At 43.7% G+C, this 25,843-nt stretch overlaps 1 protein-coding gene across 1 annotated transcript in view; it reads right to left on the reverse strand.

Annotated features, from left to right (window-relative positions):
* Positions 1 to 25,843, reverse strand: part of DAAM (disheveled-associated activator of morphogenesis-like protein) — a 113,171-nt gene that overhangs the window by 9,619 nt on the left and 77,709 nt on the right. Inside the window, 13 exon segments of the mRNA XM_071688108.1 lie at positions 1,004 to 1,171; positions 1,368 to 1,563; positions 7,464 to 7,647; positions 9,422 to 9,603; positions 10,495 to 10,656; positions 11,106 to 11,233; positions 12,081 to 12,254; positions 12,392 to 12,522; positions 12,525 to 12,624; positions 14,684 to 14,878; positions 15,529 to 15,655; positions 16,165 to 16,294; positions 17,927 to 18,111. Of these exon segments, the coding sequence (XP_071544209.1) occupies positions 1,004 to 1,171; positions 1,368 to 1,563; positions 7,464 to 7,647; positions 9,422 to 9,603; positions 10,495 to 10,656; positions 11,106 to 11,233; positions 12,081 to 12,254; positions 12,392 to 12,522; positions 12,525 to 12,624; positions 14,684 to 14,878; positions 15,529 to 15,655; positions 16,165 to 16,294; positions 17,927 to 18,111 (2,062 nt within the window).

The raw sequence follows: 25,843 nt of genomic DNA on the forward strand, positions 1-25,843 counted from the left end.
GCAGCCCCACGAAACAGACAAAGAAAGATCCATCCACTAATATGCACATACATGTGCATACATGCACATACACATACATAAATGTAAATAACAATATATGCACATATACATTTTCTTTTTTTTTCAAACTCTTCGCCATTTCCCGCATTAGCGAGGTAGCGTTAAGAACAGAGGACTGGGCCTTTGAGGGAATAATCCTCACCTGGCCCTCTTCTCTGTTCCTTCTTTTGGAAAAAAAAAAAAAAAAAAACGAGAGGGGAGGATTTCCAGCCCCCCGCTCCCTCCCCTTTTAGTCGCCTTCTACAACACACAGGGAATGCGTGGGAAGTATTCTTTCTCCCCTATCCCCAGGGATACACATATACATATATACACATAAATATTCATACTTGCTTGCCTTCATCCATTCCCAGCACCACCCTGCCCCACAGGAAACAGCAAGGTAGCGCCAGGAGAACATAAAAAAAGGCCATGCTCTCTTACAATCAGTCTCTAGCTGTCATATGCAATGCATCATCACCACAGTTCCCTATCCACATCTATGCTTTACCCCAGATATTTCACATGCCCTGGGTTTTTCATACATATTTGTCATTTCCTGCATTAGCAAGGTAGTGTCCTCACTTGGCCCCCTTATCTATGCCTTCCTTTGGAAAAGTAAAAAATGGAAGGGAGGATTTCCAGCCCCCCTCACTTCTTTCCCTTTTAGTCACCTTCTAAGACACACTGGGAATACATGGGAAGTATTCTTTTTGTGTGAATGCGCATATTTTCCTGCAGGATGAAATGATTTTATGCAGGTTACCAAGTTACATATTCACCGGGATATCCTGCGGGTTCTACTTTATGCATGCAAACAGTGGCTTAATTCACCAATTTAGCTGGGTGGCATCTACAATGCTTTTTAATCATGTAAGCTGTACTAAAGACTAAAAAGACTGAAGCATTAATGATCTCATTCTTAAATGTATTAAATGCATGGCCAAATCATTACTCCTCTTACCTCTGCCTCCTTTTTCTTCCTCTCTTCTTCCTCTTCCTTCTTTTTCATATTTTCAAGGTCCTTCTTCGCATCTTTGAATGTGTCAATAAATAAGTCAAACGTGCCAAAGAAGTCCTCGGGCTGTGTAGTTTTGTGGTCCTCCCCGAAAAGGGTGGTGACATTCTCAAACTGTAACGTGACATAAAAAATCTTTCAAGACGAAGATAAACATCGTCATGAGAATATATTCAAAAAGTTCCAGATATTCATAAACTGCAGTAATAATCAAATTGATTTTCTTTCATATCTTGATGCATTTCATAATTAGACGTGTTGAACTTAATGATCAGCTTGAAATTCAACACGCTGGATATAGAAAACTAACCTGTGTCTTCATGATGTTGAATTGAGATTCTAGGTTAGTAAACTTGTCTTTAGCAAGGGCTGTGAACTCATTCATGGCAAGGCGGAAACGATCACCAGGGGCTGTTGAACCCTGACTTCTGTGCCATGTAACCTCTCGCTCAATGAAGGCGAGACCCTGTCTTAGAGCACTAATTTCCTTTTCTAATTCAGTGATACTGTGAAAAATAACGATAATTATGAGAGTTTGTCAAGAAATAAAGTTGTAATTCAAAATACATTTAAACAATGTTAACCAAAACAGTACTCTGAAAAATACTTTATATATGCCATTTCTTTTCCATAAACCTTTTAGCCACAATTTTCTAAAGATGCATCTTAAGTAATATCTGCTAATTTCAGTGTTCTAACCATTTGTAAAATCTTTTTTTCTTTCATACTATTCGCCATTTCCTGCATTAGCGAGGTAGCGCTAAGAACAGAGGACTGGGCCTTTGAGGGAATATCCTCACCTGGCCCCCTTCTCTGTTCCTTCTTTTGGAGAAATAAAAAAAAACGAGAGTGGAGGATTTCCAGCCCCCCCGCTCCCTTCCCTTTTAGTCGCCTTCTACGACGTGCAGGGAATACGTGGGAAGTATTCTTTCTCCCCTATCCCCAGGGATAAATCTTTTTTATTTATTTTTATTTATTTTACTTTGCCACCATCTCCTGCACTAGCGAGGTACCGCAAGGAAACAGACAAAAGAACGGCCCAACCCACCCACATAAACATGTATATACACACATGTCCACATATGCAAATATACATACCTATACATCTCAACAGAAGGTGGTGAGAGTAAGTGAGCTTGGGAAGGAGACCTGTGTGGGGAAGTACCAGGAGAGACTGTGTACAGAATGGAAAAAGGTGAGAACAATGGAAGTAAGGGGAGTGGGGGAGGAATGGGATGTATTTAGGGAATCAGTGATGGATTGCGCAAAAGATGCTTGTGGCATGAGAAGAGTGGGAGGTGGGCTGTTTAGAAAGGGTAGTGAGTGGTGGGATGAAGAAGTAAGAGTATTAGTGAAAGAGAAGAGAGAGGCATTTGGACGATTTTTGCAGGGAAAAAATGCAATTGAGTGGGAGAAGTATAAAAGAAAGAGACAGGAGGTCAAGAGAAAGGTGCAAGAGGTGAAAAAAAGGGCAAATGAGAGTTGGGGTGAGAGACTATCAGTAAATTTTAGGGAGAATAAAAAGATGTTCTGGAAGGAGGTAAATAGGGTGCGTAAGACAAGGGAGCAAATGGGAACTTCAGTGAAGGGCGTAAATGGGGAGGTGATAACAAGTAGTGGTGATGTGAGAAGGAGATGGAATGAGTATTTTGAAGGTTTGTTGAATGTGTCTGATGACAGAGTGGCAGATATAGGGTGTTTTGGTCGAGGTGGTGTGCAAAGTGAGAGGGTTAGGGAAAATGATTTGGTAAACAGAGAAGAGGTAGTAAAAGCTTTGCGGAAGATGAAAGCCGGCAAGGCAGCAGGTTTGGATGGTATTGCAGTGGAATTTATTAAAAAAGGGGGTGACTGTATTGTTGACTGGTTGGTAAGGTTATTTAATGTATGTATGACTCATGGTGAGGTGCCTGAGGATTGGCGGAATGCGTGCATAGTGCCATTGTACAAAGGCAAAGGGGATAAGAGTGAGTGCTCAAATTACAGAGGTATAAGTTTGTTGAGTATTCCTGGTAAATTATATGGGAGGGTATTGATTGAGAGGGTAAAGGCATGTACAGAGCATCAGATTGGGGAAGAGCAGTGCGGTTTCAGAAGTGGTAGAGGATGTGTGGATCAGGTGTTTGCTTTGAAGAATGTATGTGAGAAATACTTAGAAAAGCAAATGGATTTGTATGTAGCATTTATGGATCTGGAGAAGGCATATGATAGAGTTGATAGAGATGCTCTGTGGAAGGTATTAAGAATATATGGTGTGGGAGGCAAGTTGTTAGAAGCAGTGAAAAGTTTTTATCGAGGATGTAAGGCATGTGTACGTGTAGGAAGAGAGGAAAGTGATTGGTTCTCAGTGAATGTAGGTTTGCGGCAGGGGTGTGTGATGTCTCCATGGTTGTTTAATTTGTTTATGGATGGGGTTGTTAGGGAGGTAAATGCAAGAGTCCTGGAAAGAGGGGCAAGTATGAAGTCTGTTGGGGATGAGAGAGCTTGGGAAGTGAGTCAGTTGTTGTTCGCTGATGATACAGCGCTGGTGGCTGATTCATGTGAGAAACTGCAGAAGCTGGTGACTGAGTTTGGTAAAGTGTGTGGAAGAAGAAAGTTAAGAGTAAATGTGAATAAGAGCAAGGTTATTAGGTACAGTAGGGTTGAGGGTCAAGTCAATTGGGAGGTGAGTTTGAATGGTGAAAAACTGGAGGAAGTGAAGTGTTTTTAGATATCTGGGAGTGGATCTGTCAGCGGATGGAACCATGGAAGCGGAAGTGGATCATAGGGTGGGGGAGGGGGCGAAAATTTGGGAGCCTTGAAAAATGTGTGGAAGTCGAGAACATTATCTCGGAAAGCAAAAATGGGTATGTTTGAAGGAATAGTGGTTCCAACAATGTTGTATGGTTGCGAGGCGTGGGCTATGGATAGAGTTGTGCGCAGGAGGATGGATGTGCTGGAAATGAGATGTTTGAGGACAATGTGTGGTGTGAGGTGGTTTGATCGAGTAAGTAACGTAAGGGTAAGAGAGATGTGTGGAAATAAAAAGAGCGTGGTTGAGAGAGCAGAAGAGGGTGTTTTGAAATGGTTTGGGCACATGGAGAGAATGAGTGAGGAAAGATTGACCAAGAGGATATATGTGTCGGAGGTGGAGGGAACGAGGAGAAGAGGGAGACCAAATTGGAGGTGGAAAGATGGAGTGAAAAAGATTTTGTGTGATCGGGGCCTGAACATGCAGGAGGGTGAAAGGAGGGCAAGGAATAGAGTGAATTGGAGCGATGTGGTATACAGGGGTTGACGTGCTGTCAGTGGATTGAATCAAGGCATGTGAAGCGTCTGGGGTAAACCATGGAAAGCTGTGTAGGTATGTATATTTGCGTGTGTGGACGTGTGTATGTACTGTGTATGGGGGTTGGGCCATTTCTTTTCGTCTGTTTCCTCGCGCTACCTCGCAAACGCGGGAGACAGCGACAAAGTATAAAAAAAAAAAAAAAAAAAAAAACATCTCAACATATACATATATATACACACACAGACATATACATATACACACACATACATAATTCATACTGTCTGCCATACATGAAATAACAACCCCCTCCCCCCAAATGTGCACGAGGTAGCACTAGGAAAAGACAACAAAGGCCACATTCATTCACACTCAGTCTCTAGTTGTCATGCATAAAGCACTGAAACCACAGCTCCCTTTCCACATCCAGGCCCCACAAAACTTTTCATGGTTTACCCCAGATGCTTCACATGCCCTGGTTCAATCCATTAACAGCCCGTCGACCCCAGTATACCACATCGTTCCAATTCACTCTATTCCTTGCATGCCTTTCACCCTCCTGCATGTTCAGGCCCTGATCACTCAAAATCTTTTTCACTCCATCTTTCCACCTCCAATTTGGTCTCCCAATTCTCCTCGTTCCCTCCACCTCCGACACATATATCCTTTTGGTCAATCTTTCCTCACTCATTCTCTCCATGTGACCAAACCATTTCAAAACACCCTCTTCTGCTCTCTCAACCACACTCTTTTTATTACCACACATATCTCTTACCCTTTCATTACTTACTCGATCAAACCACCTCACACCACATATTGTCCTCAAACATCTCATTTCCAGCACATCCACCCTCCTTCGCACAACTCTATCTATAGCCAATGCCTCGCAACCATATAACATTGTTGGAACCACTATTCCTTCGAACATACCCATTTTTGCTTTCTGAGATAATGTTCTCGACTTCCACACATTCTTCAACACTCCCAGAACTTTTGCCCCCTCCCCCACCCTATGATTCACTTCCGATTCCATGGTTCCATCTGCTGCCAAATCCACTCCCAGATATCTAAAACAATTCACTTCCTCCAGTTTTTCTCCATTCAAACTTACCTCCCAATTGACTTTTCCCTCAACCCTACTGTACCTAATAGCCTTGCTCTTATTCACATTTACTCTCAGCTTTCTTCTTTCACACACCTTATCAAAGTCAGTCACCAGCTTCTGCAGTTTCTCACATGAATCAGCCACCAGCGCTGTATCATCAGCGAACAACAATTGACTCACTTCCCAAGCTCTCTCATCCACAACAGACTTCATACTTGCCCCTCTTTCCAATACACTTGCATTCACCTCCCTAACAACCCCATCCATAAAAAATTAAACAACCATGGAGACATCACTCACCCCTTCCGCAAACCAACATTCACTGAGAACCAATCACTTTCCTCTCTTCCTACATGCGCATATGCCTTACATCCTCGATAAAAACTTTTCACTGCTTCTAACGACTTGCCTCCCACACCATATATTCTTAATACCTTCCACAGAGCATCTCTATCAACTCTATCATATGCCTTCTCCAGATCCATAAATGGTACATACAAATCCATTTGCTTTTCTAAGTATTTCTCACATACATTCTTCAAAGCAAACACCTGATCCACACATCCTCTACGACTTCTGAAATCTTATAAATAAAATTTCTGTCTGATTAACACCAATGGATTGTGAATAACACTTTTGAAAACAGGGAGCATAAATCTTTTTACCTATGACTTTACATGAAGAGATGCAAGATGAAAATTTCTAAGGATAAACACATTGAAAAAATAAGACAAACCATCAGCCTATAACAGCTAACAATCATAATGGTCATTACATATGAAATTATGAACAATAGGGATAAAATATTCAGAAGAGTACAGGGTTAAACATCATAACTGAAACAACAAACATACTTTTTCCTCATAAAAAGTCTCATGTGAGAAGCGTTTACCCCCAAATTATCAACAATATCTTCTCATCACTGAAAACAGTAAGGACCACATTTATCTAGTTTATGACATTCAAGTATAACAAAGCTCATTTTACTGCAATGTCCAAAAAATTGAGAGCACAAATGGAGATTACTTTGAGGACAAGTCAGGTCTTACATGATTTGCTAAGCTAACCTCTGAACAATCTGCATGTTGCAAGCATGTTTTGGCTTGCTGTCTTGTTTTATTTTCCTTGCAAAAATAACCCAATCCTTACTACCTTACAGAGAGCAAAAGTGAAAGTTTGTTTAGGAGGTTCTACATCCATGAACCTATATCATTACTTGGCATACCCATACGTATGTAAGGGCAGTATTTATTTGTGAATAGTTCATCCAAGTAGAGTCAATGCACCTCCATGCTACTGGTACCTAAAATGAAATACATTAGTACCAAATTTAACATGGCAACAGACTACTACTAAAGAACAGGAGATTTCATGAGGGTATAACAACAATTACTGAAATGACATTTCATTCTTCTTGGTATCTCATAGATTTTCATATTCACATCATATTCATATACCCAACTTGCCTCCTTGTGAATCAATAAGAGGCTAACAAGTCACAACAAATAGCAACAAAAAATACTGATAATTAAACACACATTATAAGGAATTAGGTCAAATAGTCTGTCGGCAAAGGCTGAGTAAGTTTTAGCATGAGTCGCCTTCCTGGATAAGGGAAACTGTTTTATGAATAGAAAAATTCTCAAGTAGTTTCAAAAGACTTAAAAACATGAATGTAAATAAATTCTAGATAAACAGAAAGAAAATGTTTTGTACATACACCTACTGTAATTGTATGCACTGTCTTTGCAAAGCATCTACAAAGATAATCTGAGACCCAGTTTTACATGGATATTTCCTCGATACAATGTAAGCTCCTTAGAATGTTTGGGGAGTACCCACTGCTCTAATGAAGGAAAACACAAGAACAGGTGGACACTTTTCTTCAGTCTAAGTTTATTAATCCTGATGATATGTTGTGCCAATTAAAATCTTTACGTCTACCACTGAATCGTCAGTGTCATTATTACTACAAATCAATACACTGGTATATCACAACAAGTCTAGAGAGAGTAAACTAATGGAGAGGTACTAACTTGACTTTGGATGCCTCTTTTATACTGGGGAAGTCCTCATCTAGCCGTAGCATATCTCGCCACTGTTTTTCACAAACTCGAATCATATAATGCAGAAGTGTGATGGACCGATTGTTAGAGGACTTGGTGTCCGTCAACTTGTTGAGAGAAGACATTCTGAAACCGTAAGCACCACCACGAGCACCTGCCAGAAGTGATGATCATGATGAAATTATTACATGGCCTGATCCAAAGTTTCTTTTCATTCTTGAACATAGGTACTGGTAAGGATTTACAAGCATGTTTGTACCTGTACCTATTACATTGAAAATATACATTTTATAAAGTGTAAAGTTGAATAAAAGTTGAAATTTCTCAAATACAGGGTAAAACTGTACAATATAGTATTAAATATATACAATGAATATTTTTGCATATTCATACATATTCACCATTTCCCACATTAGTGAGGTAGTGTCAAGAACGGAGGACTGAGCCTTAGAAGAAATGTCCTCACTTGGCCCCCTTCTCTGTTCCTTCTTTTGTAAAATCAAAAATGGAAGGGGAGGATTTCTCGCCCCCGCTCCTTCCCTTTTTAGTCGCCTTCTATGACACGCATGGAATACATGGCAAGTATTCTTTCTCCCCTATCCCCAGGGATAGTTTTTGCATATTACCCTCCATTATACTTTCGGGATTATAAAAGATAACCACTCCATACTTATGCATTCAGTGAGTTTTTTTCTTACACACATCTTTGCCTATTCTTAAGTTTGCAAGGTAGTGCCACAAACAAAGATATGACTTCATTTATTCACATCCACTTTCTGACTGTTATATAAAATGCAACGAAACTAGAGCCCCCATCCACAACCAGGCCCTACATATCTTCCTGTGGTTTCCACCGATTGCTTCATGTGCCCTCGTTAAGTCTATTCATAATATCTGTCATTTTCTACAATGCATTTTGTTCACCAAATATAAAAGGAACATATCTACTCATTATCCCAGGGGATAGGGGAGAAAGAATACTTCCCACATATTCCCTGCGAGTCACAGAAGGCGGCTAAAAGTGGAGGGAGCGGGGGGCTGGAAATCCTCCCCTCTCGTTTTTAATTTTCCAAAAGAAGGAACAGAAAAGGGGGCCAAGTGAAGATTTCCCTCAATGGCTCAGCCCTCTGTTCTTAACGCTACCTCACTAATGCGGGAGAATAGTATGAAAAAAAAAATATTTACTCATAAAGTATTTAAAGAAGGTAGTATAAGTACTGGTTCTGCAGATACAGGCTTAAAGAATAAACATTTCATGTCCCTGAACATTGTTAAAAGAAAGAGAGAGAGTGAAAGATAAGAACTTCATCAAAGATACATTTCTGCTACACATGTACGTGCTGCCCCTGACTTGTCTTTGTTGGTAGAAGAAACTCTGCACGTATAAGCTTATCATTATGCATAACAGTGATTTCTATAAATCCATGCCAACAGAGGATCTAAATAAAGCAGACATACAACTGCTCCGCATTACCACAATGACAAGTAAGTCAGATTCAGCGTTTATATCCTGATTTTACTATGCCAAACAAACAAGAATAGCAAACACTGACCTTTCTCAACCATCTACTTTAGAGTGGAAACAACTAATGCAAACAACTGGGACAAAGTTTCTATTTACTGGCCAAGCTGTAAAGATGGAGGTAGGTTACTACTACCTGCTACGAACCCACAGGAACATGATAAAGTTTTCTGGTTTAAGTTCAATGCTCAAGCAGAACAGTCAGTTGCTGTTTGTAGTACTGAATTACTCAATATAATCTTAATTAGTTTAATTCTGGGCAGGGTATCAAGGAGATCCTGTCCATGGTAGAGTGTTTGGTACAGTGTCCCAGTGAAGAGCATTGTGTTCAACAGATGTTCATCAACAAAAGCAAAGCAAAATTCTGTACACAAAATGGTTACAAATTTTCAAATTTCCATCTTACCTTTATTCATGTAGTTTCCAAATGCTAAGACAACTTCAATGAACTTTCTCAATCGTTTGCTGTTTGTAAGTTCTTTAGTCGAACTGATAACTGATACCATTTTTGGTTCACATTCAGCAAGTCGCTCCTTGAACTTCTTTTGGTAGTGGAGGCAGCGAAGTCGTTCTTCATAATGGACAATCCTTCAGAAGGAAAGCATAATTTTGTATATAATGGCATCAAGAAGGAGAGAGGAAGATTTTCCTTAAAACCATTTCATATAAACAATGTGTCTCATGGAAATGCTTGAAATTACTGTAATAAAGTAAACATCAATGTACATCTATCTACATCAATGCCCTGATCCACTAAAAACTCGCTTTAGATATCCATAATGACTGATACCACAACTATCAACAGACCTATACAAAGACCTTTACATTGCCAAACTAATGTATTCCACTTAAATCTTCCTCCATAAAAGGGTCACCTGCATACTACACCATCCTTACACTGCACTCCCTTCTATCCCAACAAAATCACACTCCACTAGCTATATTTCCCACCTTAATGTCCAACACAAGTAGTTGAGAAATCCTTTCAACAACTACGAGAATATAACACTACCACTTCACGTAACTCAACCCCTAAACTTGCATATCCTTCCAGCTATCCTAAAATATGCCCTACTATATTTACTGGATCCCTTAATTACCTCCAGTAGCTTGCCAACATTCCACAATCTATTCCTAGCAATTCTTACTATGTTCTATATTTCATATTCATAAATGCAGCATACATACTTCAACTACACACCCATACGTCTGTAATTCAATTGTCTTATTCTCTTGCTCTATCAATTGCATAGCTGTTCTTCATTGCGTAATAAATTTATTCCCTTCAGTTCCTGTATACATCTCATAAACCTTTACCAACCCCGAATAGATAAAAGTATTAATTGTAATGAGGAAAATTTAGCCATTTACCAATGTGCTTACCTCAAGTCATACCACTCCCTGAATTTATCAACAAGATCCATTTCTATTCCTTAAGAGAGAAACATCCCCCAATAAAATTTATGGGACAAATCTTACTTTGAGATCTCATAGAGGAAGCGATCAGCTCGTGCCAAATTCTCGATCTCATCTTGGTGTTCCTCCAGCATGTTCTTTTCCTCAACTGTAGGAGTGAACTTTAGGAGCTGTTCTACCATGTCAGGAGCCAGCTCTCCATCACTATCCATCTTTAAGAGGACTCTGTATAGGAGACAATTACAATCAATACAGTTTTATGTGCTCATCATGACAAACAGTATGCAAATACTGAATGCCAATTTCATGTTCTACATTGAAATAAGCAAGAGCACAAAATTGCAATCAAGTTTTTTATAACAATACAATCAAAATACTTATCTTTTCACTGACTGGTTTGTGTGTAAATCTGACAATCATCAAGGAATCTGCCTTAAGTAGCTCTTGTTTTTCCCTTATTCTTTTTTAATTTCTCCTATCTGCACATTAACCTGCTATACTATCTGTATGGTATTCAGTCCAGGAAGAAATGTACATTCACTATGAAAATCAATTTATGTATCTTTACTTTTAGCATTTGCCTACATCTCTTAAACTTTTAGTTTGTACGTACCTTACTGTTCCTGCCTTCTGCCTACTCTCCCCTTTACTTATCTTTGCAAACATTCACTCACCTTATAAGCTCATCATTCGTCATTTTTAGCTTAGACAAGAGGATTGTGCAATTCTGTTGGCGGCGGTTCTCTAATACACTAATCTGCTGCATTCTTTGTGACTTTATTCTCTCTAATGTTTTCTCCCCCTGAAGTAAGAAAGTATTCATGATTATAACATTTTTCTCACAAATTATCAGATGTAACACAATGCAATTCTATTATATGGCTGTAACATTCATTTACATCATCATATCAAAGTCTTTCTAACTTCCATTTAATTTTGAGTTCTTACTCAATAAACTATATATATCAGGTAACGGTAATTATAATCAACTATAATTATACGTTAGTAGTAATCATAATTATAAATAATCATGGGTTGGTTGGTAAGGAGACACTTTATCTGAGTTATTCATTTCACAATCTTAAGTGCCAGGAAGGGTGACAAGGTATTCTAACAAGGCAGGTGCCATACTATTAGCAACTGCTCTAAGTATGCAAAAATGGTTCTCAAGTAAATGGATATCATAAAGATATTAACAGTGAGACAAGGGTATCTTAACATGGTGGCCTGTTCTGAGAATGATATCATAAACACTCTGGACATGTTCATCACTTGTTGATTTTTACAGTTTGAGTAATGCCATATGAACTGATATGATCAATCAATGGTAATGCAACCTAAAGCATTTTCATGAAATTGAGCTAAATGGTTTAGAAAGACATCAAAATTCATTACATAATGAAAACAATAGCAAATAAACTTAAAACATCTATGTTACCTATGGTGACCTAATTCGTTACTTAACAAGGCTACTCATACAAGCATACATGAACAATGAAACATGGAGAAGTATTTTCTCCACATCTTTGTGGAACAACCGAAGACAAAATTATTACTTCATCATCATCAAATGCAATGGTTATTTACAAGTCCTGTTAAACATTTGATAACACAAATGGTTATCTGTAAATAAAACTGTGAACTTTTACCTCTCCATTTGATTTTTTCCCAGCTGTCGCATCAAACGTTCTATCAATATCTTCTAAATCCATAAATTTGTAGAGTGGAGATTCATCTAGTGCAGCAAAGATTGTTCCCGTTACTCTTGAGTCAGGCATTTTTGACCAGTTGAAAGCTCGTAACTGATTTGCTGGCTTTGGAATCTGGAGATATGATGGTTCAGTATTCAGTACATGGCAATTCATTTCAGCTTTATGAGGAAACTATCAATCTATTCATATTCACTATAAACTTAGCAGCAAACTGGACCTCTGGGGTAATACATTGGGCATTAACTTACTTGTTTGGCTGGTCTGCTAAGTTTGTTGTTCTGTGGTGGTGGTGGAGGTCCACCAGGTGGTGGTCGTGGACCACCATTCATTAATGGTGGAGGTGGAGGTCCCCCCTTCATCATTGGGGGTGGTGGTGGGGAGCACCATTAACCATTGGAGGAGGAGGTGGGGGTACACCATTCATCATGGGGGGAGGTGGTGGTGGGGGACATGGAGCACCTTTTGTATTGTCAGATGTATCCTAAAGACAATAAAATATGTAAAGAATAAGTAAAGCAATTCTACATTTCCTTTAAAACATTTAAGATTTTCACAATTTCTCATATATGCACGTAAATGGACATCATACAGATACCACTGGTAGGTCTTGAATTAGAGAAGAGGATATTCTATTGAAAGGCTAGTATCATATAACTGGAGAAGTGGGAAGGGATACACGATGATTATACATCATAAACAAAGTTATGAAATAAGGAAATACCCAAGTGTATTTATGGTATGTATGGTTATCTCCAACCAGGAAATGAAGCAATTTTTACTCAGTTTTGCCCACAGCATTCATCGTATGCACAGGTTCTGCTTACCTGGTTTCCTTACAACTTCACTGGTATATAAAATCTTCCAACATAAACCCTATCATTTCAAAACTGCCTGACAAAAATCATTTTAAATTCGCTTTAGAACCATAATACTCAAGGTAACATGATTTTATCATGAAAATGTATGGAAAGCAATCCAATTCATAATTTCTAGACAATATTATTCCTAAGTTCAAGTACTATGAAAAGTAATTCATTTCACATCAAAAATAACTTCAGGATGAACGAGAATGAGTCACAAAGCTGTTTGCATTTAATCCATCCCAAATCACAGAAGAAACAAAAGCACTTTATGACATGACCAATGGTTTTGTATCACACATGAGAATGGACATCAGTTCATATATCCCCATCAAAACTTTCATTCAATAAAGTTTCCAAGCTTAAACTCTGCCAATTAAGCAGTTCAAATCATCACTTAAGTTTTAACTGCTTAAGTATCCTAAATCATTATCAACTGTTTTAAATATGTACTGACTTATTTACCATGTGAGAAACTGCAGAAGCTGGTGACTGAGTTTGGTAAAGTGTGTGAAAGAAGAAAGTTAAGAGTAAATGTGAATAAGAGCAAGGTTATTAGGTACAGTAGGGTTGAGGGTCAAGTCAATTGGGAGGTAAGTTTGAATGGAGAAAAACTGGAGGAAGTAAAGTGTTTTAGATATCTGGGAGTGGATCTGGCAGCGGATGGAACCATGGAAGCAGAAGTGAATCAAAGGGTGGGGGAGGGGGCGAAAATCCTGGGAGCCTTGAAGAATGTGTGGAAGTCGAGAACATTATCTCGGAAAGCAAAAATGGGTATGTTTGAAGGAATAGTGGTTCCAACAATGTTGTATGGTTGCGAGGCGTGGGCTATGGATAGAGTTGTGCGCAGGAGGGTGGATGTGCTGGAAATGAGATGTTTGAGGACAATGTGTGGTGTGAGGTGGTTTGATTGAGTAAGTAATGTAAGGGTAAGAGAGATGTGTGGAAATAAAAAGAGCGTGGTTGAGAGAGCAGAAGAGGGTGTTTTGAAATGGTTTGGGCACATGGAGAGAATGAGTGAGGAAAGATTGACCAAGAGGATATATGTGTCGGAGGTGGAGGGAACGAGGAGAAGTGGGAGACCAAATTGGAGGTGGAAAGATGGAGTGAAAAAGATTTTGTGTGATCGGGGCCTGAATATGCAGGAGGGTGAAAGGAGGGCAAGGAATAGAGTGAATTGGATCGATGTGGTATACCGGGGTTGATGTGCTGTCAGTGGATTGAATCAGGGCATGTGAAGCGTCTGGGTAAACCATGGAAAGTTGTGTGGGGCCTGGATGTGGAAAGGGAGCTGTGGTTTCGGGCATTATTGCATGACAGCTAGAGACTGAGTGTGAACGAATGTGGCCTTTGTTGTCTTTTCCTAGTGATACCTTGCACGCATGAGGGGGGAGGGGGATGATATTCCATTTGTGGCGAGGTGGCGATGGGAATGAATAAAGGCACACAGTGTGAATTGTGTGCATGGGTATATATGTATGTGTCTGTGTGTGTATATATATGTGTACAATGAGATGTATAGGTACGTATATTTGCATGTGTGGACGTGTATGTATATACATTGTGTATGGGGGTGGGTTGGGCCATTTCTTTGGTCTGTTTCCTTGAGCTACCTCGCAAACGCGGGAGACAGCGACAAAGCAAAAAATAAAAAAAATAAAAAAATTATTTATCAATTACAACTCCCACCTTAGCACCAACGATGGTAGCCTTAACATCATCTGATATGGAACCAGCAGCCAACTGCTGAATCTGGCGGGTGAGAGACTGAACACGGGAATCCAAATCAGCATTTCTCTGCTGGATTTCACCACTTGTCCGGACTTCTGCCTCTAGCTGTTCTCGCACCTGGCCTAGTGTCTGAGACAATTCCTCCTGGAAATTGATGGATACAGTGCTTGACGGTAAGAAGAGAGGCATTATAAAAAAGATTTATACTTTTATAATCATATCCGAAACATCAAAAAGTGGACCAACTGTATACAGAACAAATTCATGATACGGACAGATGAATAAAGAACTGTAAGTAAATAACAATATCACAAAAACTAATTTATAAGCATGGATGTATAATGAAATATGAGTAAATAACAATCTCACTGGGTGGTGCATAATGATAAACTGACGTTTTGGGAAAAACCAATGTAAGAAAAATACCATATTTCATAATCACTCAATACTTTACAGAAATAGCATATCAGACAAATTTTCTACATTAAATTGGTTACCATTTGACATGAAGCATAATGCTATGCATGTGGCATAAAAACTTCAGTAAATTTGACTTGAATACAACACTTCACTCTTATTCAGTATATAATTCTACTTCAGCATTACTTTCATAATCCATTTTACACCTTGTAGCATCACCCTCACCTAGTTACACCACCTTTCAGATAATCATACAGACTATATAGTCACAGGCCACTTTGATTTTGAGTTTCATCTGTACTTTTGCACACACAGTAACTAATATGAAGTTACAACACCACCAGCAACCAATACTTCTACCAACGATGTCTTACCTTCTCTTGGCTCACAGAAAATAGCTCCTGCTCTTTCCTGTTCAGATCTGTGACAACATCAGCAAAATCGGCTTCCAATTTTGTTATTTTCCTTCTGCTTTCTGTTAACTCTCGTTCATTAGCAATGCTGAGAGGAAGAAAACAATTGAAGCAGTTAGTATTTCTCTTAGGCCCAAAAGATTATACAAATAATACAGCATTGCTATTCTCATAACCTAAAGACAAATCAGCATCACGTAATGAATGCTATTATCTGATTACAATAACCTCTACTCATAACAAAAGCAAAAAATTCCTTAAAGGGCCTCAAAATAATCACTAAATGATGAAAAACCACATCTCAAGAGGAAATCTGTAACAAATGCTTAACTTTCTTACAAAAATTAAACAAGCTTAGCTTCTGATGTAACTTAACCTCTTCAATAAATGTCAAGATAAATTCTCTAAAGAAACTTATGATGAAATAATCTCTCCATACATAACTCTAATATGCAAACCTTTGCGCTTACACCTATATTTTACTTCTTTTGAAATGTGCAATTAAAAGTTGTCAAACAACCTCTTGGAGTTCCGAAGACAAGAGTACTGCAACTTGAGAAAAGGGCTACTTATCAGCATAGAGAAAAAATGGCTCACAGTTTTACAATGCTGTTGACATTTATGTCGAGAAGGGCGACTTCATGGTCCTGGCCATCCTCACTCTGGGTCAGGAGCTGCTGAAGGATGCGGTCAAACAGGATCCAGTGGTCGGGCGCTCCTATGTCAGCTATTGGAGAGAGAAAGGAATGGGGGTCACGTTAGCAGTCTAGCATTTGAAGGAGGATGAGGAAATGACACGAACATGCCACACAAGTATTCAAGAAATAAAAGAAACAATAGAGGCAAGAAAGAAAGCCTTAACACAAACAACAGAAGAGTCCGTAGTGAAAGAGGAGAGTGCAAGAGTAAGTCCTGGTTGATACAAATGCTTAGTAGTGTCATGAAAGAGCACGATTTGATATAGTGCAAGCACAGAAATTACTCCCAATTTTCTATATATCGAGCCGTTGCAATACAACATGAGCCCAGCTGGCTGTGCACCACAGGGTGTGATGCTGCACACGCCAAGCTAACCACTATGCCAATTCTCTGCTAACATTCAAAGAATATGGAAACATCATTTGTTACTCGTGCATTTCTACACATCTGCCCACCTGAACCAGTTACTACTATTCCTATGCATCTGGCAAGTGCTATTACTACAAGTGAGCCTGTTCATAATACTCAACACGCTTGAGCATGGGTTTAGCATTTCAGCAGTTATTTGCAATGAGAGTAACAGAATCTCCACCACAAAGAAGAAAAGTAAAGAAATCATAAAAGCCTTTTCTCAGCCATCGAATTTAAAGATGGCAATGTATCTAAGGACGCTGGCATGTGTAAAGAGGGACAATGCCCCAAAAATCTGGTTGTAAGAAGGACGAGTGTTTCTAATACCCAGGCAAATCATAAAAATAAAGCCATCAAAATTCAAGAGCAGGTGAAGAAGAAGGTAATCCTGTCAGTAAAAAGTAAATTCTCTTTTGGTCCATGGTCCCTAACCCTTTATTAACATGGAAATGGATGTCACAATATTGTGCGATATCATACTATGCAAAATTTTTCCATACCTCTCTCATGCTATATCACAACACTACATCATTACCAAATCACAGAGCTTTAGAAATATGGAAATACTTTATTACAATAAAAGATAATTCAAACAATAAAAAAAAAAAGAATGTCATATGTATATGTGGAACAATATAAAGTCTGATATTCTACACTTCTGAGCACTTGACAAACTGGCTGTAGAATTGCTTGCGTCTCTCAGCAATATTTGTACAATATGGCCAGATTAAGGTGGATGGTTTGTTTAAGACAAACAGGCCTTCTTGAAACAGAGTGAAAGGTGGTTGCATTTGGTTTCACTTAAGCAAAGAAAAACTGACATCCGAAAATCATGCAAAAAGGGCCATTGCCTTTCAGAACTCTGGTCCTGTAAGGCCAATATCCTTTGCTGTTTTAGACTGTGTTTAACCTATTCTACACAAGGTGGATATGACATGTGTTAGGAAATTGTATTTGTCATAGACTTACAGAAAGTTGTCAACCCTGGTCAAGTATTATGTTACATGAACTGAAAATGCTACAAAGCTTTTCTGATGCACAGAAAATGGACGTTTATAAAAGAAATAATCGTATCCAACTTTCTTTAAAGAGATGTCTATCATGCAATGACCTCTCTTTAACAAAGTGTTGGGTAACTGTAACAAAAAAAAAATATGAGATACAAAACCATGTGAAAGAAAAGCAAGATAGCTCTCTGCCTTGTGACCACGACCTGTCTTAGGAAGCAGTGGTAGCTGGTGGCACTCACTGGGCAGCAGCAGAAGGTGATGTAGAAGGCTCAGGAAGTGAGGGTAGGCAGCGGAGTACTGGAGTTTGCTCTGCAGGAGTTTGAACATGGAGGTGGCACTCTTGGTGTCCACGTGCACCTCCTCGAACCTGCGGGCCCATTCTCGCTCGTCCTCGGCACGGTAAAACTCGAAGGCGTCCAAGTGTCTGGGGAGAATGTGAAGTGATGAACGATGGAAGGGGAACAAATTCATGCACACCAGAAGTGACTGAAGGGAATCATTTGAATACATTACAGCCATTCATTTTGTCCTTTGATCTTTTGACCTAACACCTTATCCGTTATAAAATCTGGTTAAATTTCATCTTGTCCGTTATAAAATCCAGTTAAAATTAATCTTATCCATTATAAAATCCAGTTCAAATTAATCTTATCCATTATAAAACCCGATTACATTAATCTTATCCATTATGAAATCACGTTAAATGACTATTACAATATTTTTCCTAATTCCTATTAAACTTTTTTTTTCTGTTCAGATGATATATTAGTAGAAACTGAACAATAATAAGAGATAATTATTATGTAACAAAACAAAATATGTAGCTACAAAGAAGAGGTATGGCTATTTTGACCTGATTCTTAAAGGTCACGTGATATAGGTCATTATACCTAAAGTCGTACGGCAGTGGTTAATAAGGGTCAGAATGTACCCTGTTTATAAGGCTGGCATAACTACCTAAATGTATAGAAAATGGAATCAAGATGGAGGTGGCGGGACACAAAAGATACGACCCACGAAGCCAATTCTTCACCAATCACTCACCTCTTGTCTTTGCAGTAGTTGGCACATCCCCAAGCTTCCTTGACGGGGGGCCTGAACACACCCCCTCGCTTGCTGGGGGGACAAGGAAGAGGAGGAACATCTAGCCCAGGGGCCGTTCCGTCCAGAAACATCTCCCCCTCCTCCCCACATCCCATTTTCTTCGGGGAAGTTGGGTGGGGCTTGAACCTCGATTTTGACGGGGAGTTGATGGGTCTCTTTTCACTTTTTCCCCTCTTGGGCGACAGTTGGAGAAGCCTAATTGGTGATTTGATGGTAAATGAAGTCTCCCTCTCCTCCGGGGCTGCATCTGGTGATGGGTGGGGCTTCCATGGGGATGCTGAAGAAGGCATCAGGACCTCCTGACGATCCTTCGTCTTACATGGACTGCGGAGGAACTTGAGGTAGGATCGGACGAAGGAATCCTTCTTCCTCGAGGACTCGAAGACCTCCAAGTGGTGGTGGAGACATCCTGATGAGGAGGAGGGTTGCTTTCGTGCCATTTCCAGCCCTGCTCTCACAAACTCTGGGGTCATGACCCGTGACCCCAGTCTCGGGGGAAATAGCGAGGTCATGATTTCTGACCTCATTTTCATGGGAGACTTTGGCAACATGACCTCTGGCTCTACATCCAGAGATATTGGGGTTACGACCTCTGGCTCTACCTTCAGATATATTGGGGTCACGACCTCTGGCTCGACCTCCAGACATATTGGGGTCACAATCCCTGGCTTGATCTCCAGACATATTGGGGTCACGACCTCTGGCTCTATCTCTACAGATATTGGGGTCATGACCTCTGGCTCTACCTCCAGACATATTGGGGTTACGACCTCTGGCTCTACCTCCAGACATATTGGGGTCACAACCTCTGGCTCTACCTCCAGACATATTGGGGTCATGCCCTCTGGCTCTACCTCCACACATATTGGGGTCATAACCTCTGGCTCTACCTCCACACATATTGGGGTCATGTCCTCTGGCTCTACCTCCACACATATTGGGGTCACGACCTCTGGCTCTACCTCCACACATATTGGGGTCATGACCTCTGGCTCTACCTCCAGACATATTGGGGTCACGACCTCTGGCTCTACCTCCAGACATATTGGGGTTATGACCTCTGGCCCCATCTCCAGACATATTGGGGTCACGACCTCTGGCTCTACCTCCAGACATATTGGGGTCACGACCTCTGGCTCTACCTCCAGACATATTGGGGTTACGACCTCTGGCTCTACCTCCACACATATTGGGGTCATAACCTCTGGCTCTACCTCCAGACATATTGGGGTCATGACCTCTGGCTCTAACTCCACACATATTGGGGTCATAACCTCTGGCTCTACCTCCAGACATATTGGGGTCATGACCTCTGGCTCTACCTCCAGACATAATGGGGTCACGACTTCTGGCTCTACCTCCAGACATATTGGGGTTACGACCTCTGGCTCTACCTCCAGACATAGTGGGATCACGACCTCTGGCTCTACCTCCAGACATATTGGGATCACGACCTCTGGCTCTACCTCCAGACATATTGGGGTCATGACCTCTGGCCCAATCTCCAGACATATTGGGGTCACGACCTCTGGCTCTACCTCCAGACATAGTGGGGTCACGACCTCTGGCTCTACCTCCAGACATATTGGGGTCACGACCTCTGGCTCTACCTCCAGACATATTGGGGTCACGACCTCTGGCTCTACCTCCAGACATAGTGGGGTCACGACCTCTGGCTCTACCTCCAGACATATTGGGGTCATGACCTCTGGCTCCATCTCCAGACATATTGGGGTCACGACCTCTGGCTCTACCTCCAGACATACTGGGGTCACGACCTCTCGCTCTACCTCCAGACATATTGGAGTCATGACCTCTGGCTCTACCTCCAGACATATTGGGGTCATGACCTCTGACTCTACCTCCAGAAACACTGGGGCCACGACCTCATACACCACCTCTACGAACACAGAGGTCACGGTCTCTGACCCCAGCTCTAGAGACGGCGGGGTCGTGACCTCTGACCCCCCTAGAGGCGTGGAGGAGGGGTCAAGATGACCTCGCCTTCCTCCTCGTGAGGGTTGTGAGGTGAAACTCAAGATGGCGGGCGTTCCTCCCGCCTCCACCGTCAAACACCACACTGCCCCTGTCCAGCAAGGTCGAGGGGGACAGAGCGGCCGAGCGCGACCTTACGTTGGGAGACAACGGGTCCTCCTGCAGGGGCTGGGGCAAGCCCCTGGCCGAGGCGTGCCCGTGTGCGACGTCTACGTGCCCCCCGTCAGGAGGGAGGTCATCCACGCCCACCAGTCGTAGCAGAGGGTCGTCAACCTGCCCGAGGGACTTGAGGAGGAGCCTCATGGATCGAAGGGCGGCGTCCGAGGACCCTCCTGACGAAGGGACGCCCGAGGACCCTCCTGACGAAGGGACGCCCGAGGACCCTCCTGACGAAGGGACGCTCGAGGACCCTCCTGACGAAGGGACGCACGAGGACCCTCCTGACGAAGGGACGCCCGAGGACCTTCCTGACGAAGGGACGCTCGAGGACCCTCCTGACGAAGGGACGCCCGAGGACCCTCCTGACGAAGGGACGCCCGAGGATCTTCTTGACGAAGGGACGCCCGAGGACCCTCCTGACGAAGGGACGCACGAGGACCCTCCTGACGAAGGGACGCTCGAGGACCCTCCTGACGAAGGGACGCTCGAGGACCTTCTTGACGAAGGGACGCCCGAGGACCCTCCTGACGAAGGGACGCCCGAGGACCCTCCTGACGAAGGGACGCACGAGGACCCTCCTGACGAAGGGACGCACGAGGACCCTCCTGACGAAGGGACGCACGAGGACCCTCCTGACGAAGGGACGCCCGAGGACCTTCTGACGAAGGGACCGGCCCCTCGGGGACCCTCCTGACGAAGGGACGCACGAGGACCCTCCTGACGAAGGGACGCACGAGGACCCTCCTGACGAAGGGACTCACGAGGACCCTCCTGACGAAGGGACGCCCGAGGACCTCCTGACGAAGGGACGCCCGAGGACCCTCCTGACGAAGGGACGCCCGAGGACCCTCCTGACGAAGGGACGCCCGAGGACCCTCCTGACGAAGGGACGCTCGAGGACCCTCCTGACGAAGGGACGCTCGAGGACCCTCCTGACGAAGGAACGCTCGAGGACCCTCCTGACGAAGGGACGCCCGAGGACCCTCTGACGAAGGGACCCCGAGGACCCTCCTGACGAAGGGACGCCCGAGGACCCTCCTGACGAAGGGACGCCGAGGACCCTCCTGACGAAGGGACGCACGAGGACCCTCCTGACGAAGGGACGCCCGAGGACCCTCCTGACGAAGGGACGCCCGAGGACCCTCCTGACGAAGGGACGCCCGAGGACCCTCCTGACGAAGGGACGCCCGAGGACCCTCCTGACGAAGGGACGCTCGAGGACCCTCCTGACGAAGGGACGCTCGAGGACCCTCCTGACGAAGGAACGCTCGAGGACCCTCCTGACGAAGGGACGCCCGAGGACCCTCCTGACGAAGGGACGCCCTCCTCCACGTCGAACTCCCCAGCGATCTTCACCGCGTCGAGGGCGAAGGAGACGCCCACCTCCCGCCCGAGCTCATCCTCGAAGGTCCTCCTGAGGCGGTACTTGGCAGCGGCCAGCTTGGCCTTGGAGCGGAGTACGGTAGCGTGGAGGAGGGTGCGGGCGTAGCGCTCGGCCTGGCCCAGGTAGCGAGCCGGCAGGTCGTCGTCACAGGTCGGGTCCGAGGTGCGACGACGCCCGCGCCGGAGGCCCAGCGACCAGGTCAGGGGCGACCAGTCGACCAACCTCCAGGGCATCTTCATGGTGACCACCGGGTCACGCACGGGAGGTCAGGTCACGGAAGGGGGTGTGTTACGACGACTGACGGCTCAAGGGTCAGGTCAACGCACGGGTCAAAGACCGACGGGGTCACAGGTCAGGTTAAAACAGGTCAAAGGCTCCAGGTCAACCACAGGTCAAGGCTAATGACCCTCACTCCACCGTCAATGACCTCAAATTCCTGACCTTTTAACAGCTTTGAGAAACCTTAAAAAATAATTCAGCACCACCGATAGACACCGATAGACACCGGACCACCAATAGACACCGATAGACACCGAACCACCAATAGACACGATAGACACCGGGACCACCAATAGACACCGGGACCACCAATAGACACCGGGACCACCAATAGACACCGATAGACACCGGGACCACCAATAGACAGCGATAGACACCGGGACCACCAATAGACAGCGATAGACACCGGGACCACCAATAGACACCGATAGACACCGGGACCACCAATAGACACCGGGACCACCAATAGACACCGATAGACACCGGGACCACCAATAGACACCGGGACCACCAATAGACACCGGGACCACCAATAGACACCGGGACCACCAATAGACAGCGATAGACACCGGGACCACCAATAGACAGCGACACCGGGACCACCAATAGACAGCGATAGACACCGGGACCACCAATAGACAGCGATAGACACCGGGACCACCAATAGACAGCGATAGACACCGGGACCACCAATAGACTGCGATAGACACCGAGACCACCAACAGACACCGGGACCACCAATAGACACCGGGACCACCAATAGACAGCGATAGACACCGGGACCACCAATAGACTGCGATAGACACCGGGACCACCAATAGACACCGGGACCACCAATAGACAGCGATAGACACCGGGACCACCAATAGACTGCGATAGACACCGGGACCACCAATAGACACCGGGACCACCAATAGACAGCGATAGACACCGGGACCACCAATAGACAGCGATAGACACCGGGACCACCAATAGACTGCGATAGACACCGGGACCACCAATAGACACCGGGACCACCAATAGACAGCGATAGACACCGGGACCACCAATAGACAGCGATAGACACCGGGACCACCAATAGACTGCGATAGACACCGGGACCACCAATAGACAGCGATAGACACCGGGACCACCAATAGACAGCGATAGACACCGGGACCACGATAGACTTTTAAGGTGATAGATGGATAAATGATAATTAACGTTAATTACTAAATCTAGCCACGCTCACACGGTTCAAATCACGGGGGATTCGAACCGTGGACTTCTCAAGACTTGAAGACCGGGACGTGCGCATGCGTCAGTCACTATGCCACAACATAGCAGCTGCGATCCACAACCTCCCTTGTAATATACACAACTCACAACACACACAGTACAACCCACAACCCCAAGTCTTCAAAATCAAAGAGAACGTACAACTCACAACACACACAGTACAACCCACAACCCCAAGTCTTCAAAATCAAAGAGAACGTACAACTCACAACACACACAGTACAACCCACAACCCTAAGTCTTCAAAATCAAAGAGAACGTACAACTCACAACACACACAGTACAACCCACAACCCAAAGGCTTCAAAATCAAACAGAACGTACAACTCATAACCCCAGTACAACCTACGACCCCAAGTCTTCCAAATCAAAGAGAACGTATAACTCACAACACACACAGTACAACCCCACCCACAACCCTAGTCTTCCAGCATGAAACAGGCGAAGCCCATGGATGACGGAGCTGGGTTATAACCACGGGTTGTGGCGCTGGTGCCACATCATCAGGCCTATAACGAGGGGTTCGTGTCCCCCAGCAGCGCCTTCTGCACGCACGCCTCTCTCTCTGATCTCCACACACGAACGGGGCTGACTTCAAAGCTCGCTTCTCTCTCTCTCTCTCTCTCTCTCTCTCTCTCTCTCTCTCTCTCTCTCTCTCTCTCTCTCTCTCTCTCTCTCTCTCTCTCCTGTAGGAGGAGAGAGAGGGGGGGGGGGGAAGGAAGGAAGGGGGAGGAGGGGAAGGGGAGACGTGGGTCAAGGGGGAGGGGAGACACACACACACACACACCCTACAACTCCTTCCCTAGGCTATATAGGGGGAAGGGGGAAGGGGGGAAATGGGGGAGGGAGGGGGAAAGGGGGGAGGGAGGGGGAAAAGGGGGATGGGGAAGGGGAAAGGGGGGAGGGAAGGGGAAAGGGGGAAGGGGGAGGTAGGAAAGGGGGAGGGAAGGAGGGAGGGGGAGGGGGAAAGGGGGAGGAAAGGGGAAAAGGGGAGGGGGAAAGGGTGAGGGGGAAAGGGGGGAGGGAGGGGAGGTTCCTCTGTGTCCCCCTTGTGTTAGCTAGTGTTCAGTGGCAGGCCTCTGAGCAAGTCCTACTGACACGTTACAGCTAGGCTAACAAGCCAATTCGACCATCAAACCCACTGTTGTCTTAACAAACCTATTCGACCATTAAACCCACTGTTAATTATCTAACAACCCTGTTCGACCATTAAACCCACTGTTAATTATGTAACAACCCTGTTCGACCATTAAACCCACTGTTAATGATCTAACAAGCCTGTTCGACCATTAAACCCACTGTTAATTATGTAACAAGCCAATTTGACCATCAAATCCCCTTCTGGTTTTACATAACACAATTCGCAGGAGAAAAACTCCGTATGACGTGCAAATGACACAGGTGTAATGGCGGGGTTCACAGAGGAGGACAATACAATGACCTTGACCCAGTACAAAGATGTATGGTCAGGTCTTCGCGTGACCTGTGGTCCCGGAGCGTGTGGCAGGTCACGCGTCAGCGGAGGCCAAAGGTTAGGTCAGGTGTGTCACACTCCAGGGGTCGCCAGAGGGGTCACAAAGTCTTCAGGTAAAAGGTCTTCAGAAAGGTCTTCGGTATGTGTTTGCACAGTACCACTTAAGTGTTGTAAAAATCAATATATATTTTTTCTTTCTTCTCCCATTGATGTCAAAATGTATCAGTCGTCTTTTTCAGCCAAAGTTTTGTGACTTGAACAGCTTGAACGATGAACATTTTATGCTAAATCAACTTGCGTCATCTTGCCATTTAAATTTCCGGCATTTTTTCAAGACATTTTAAAAGAACGCCACCTTTTTCTCTCTCTCCCCTCCACACTCGAACCTATCACATATATTTCCCGTGTAGTATATTCTCGTCACAACACTATATTTACTCCACGGGGTCTAAATTATTATCATTTATCCCATTTATGCCCAAG

This window comes from Panulirus ornatus, chromosome 45 (genome assembly GCF_036320965.1).
Source record: "Panulirus ornatus isolate Po-2019 chromosome 45, ASM3632096v1, whole genome shotgun sequence".
NCBI classification, from domain to species: domain Eukaryota; kingdom Metazoa; phylum Arthropoda; class Malacostraca; order Decapoda; family Palinuridae; genus Panulirus; species Panulirus ornatus.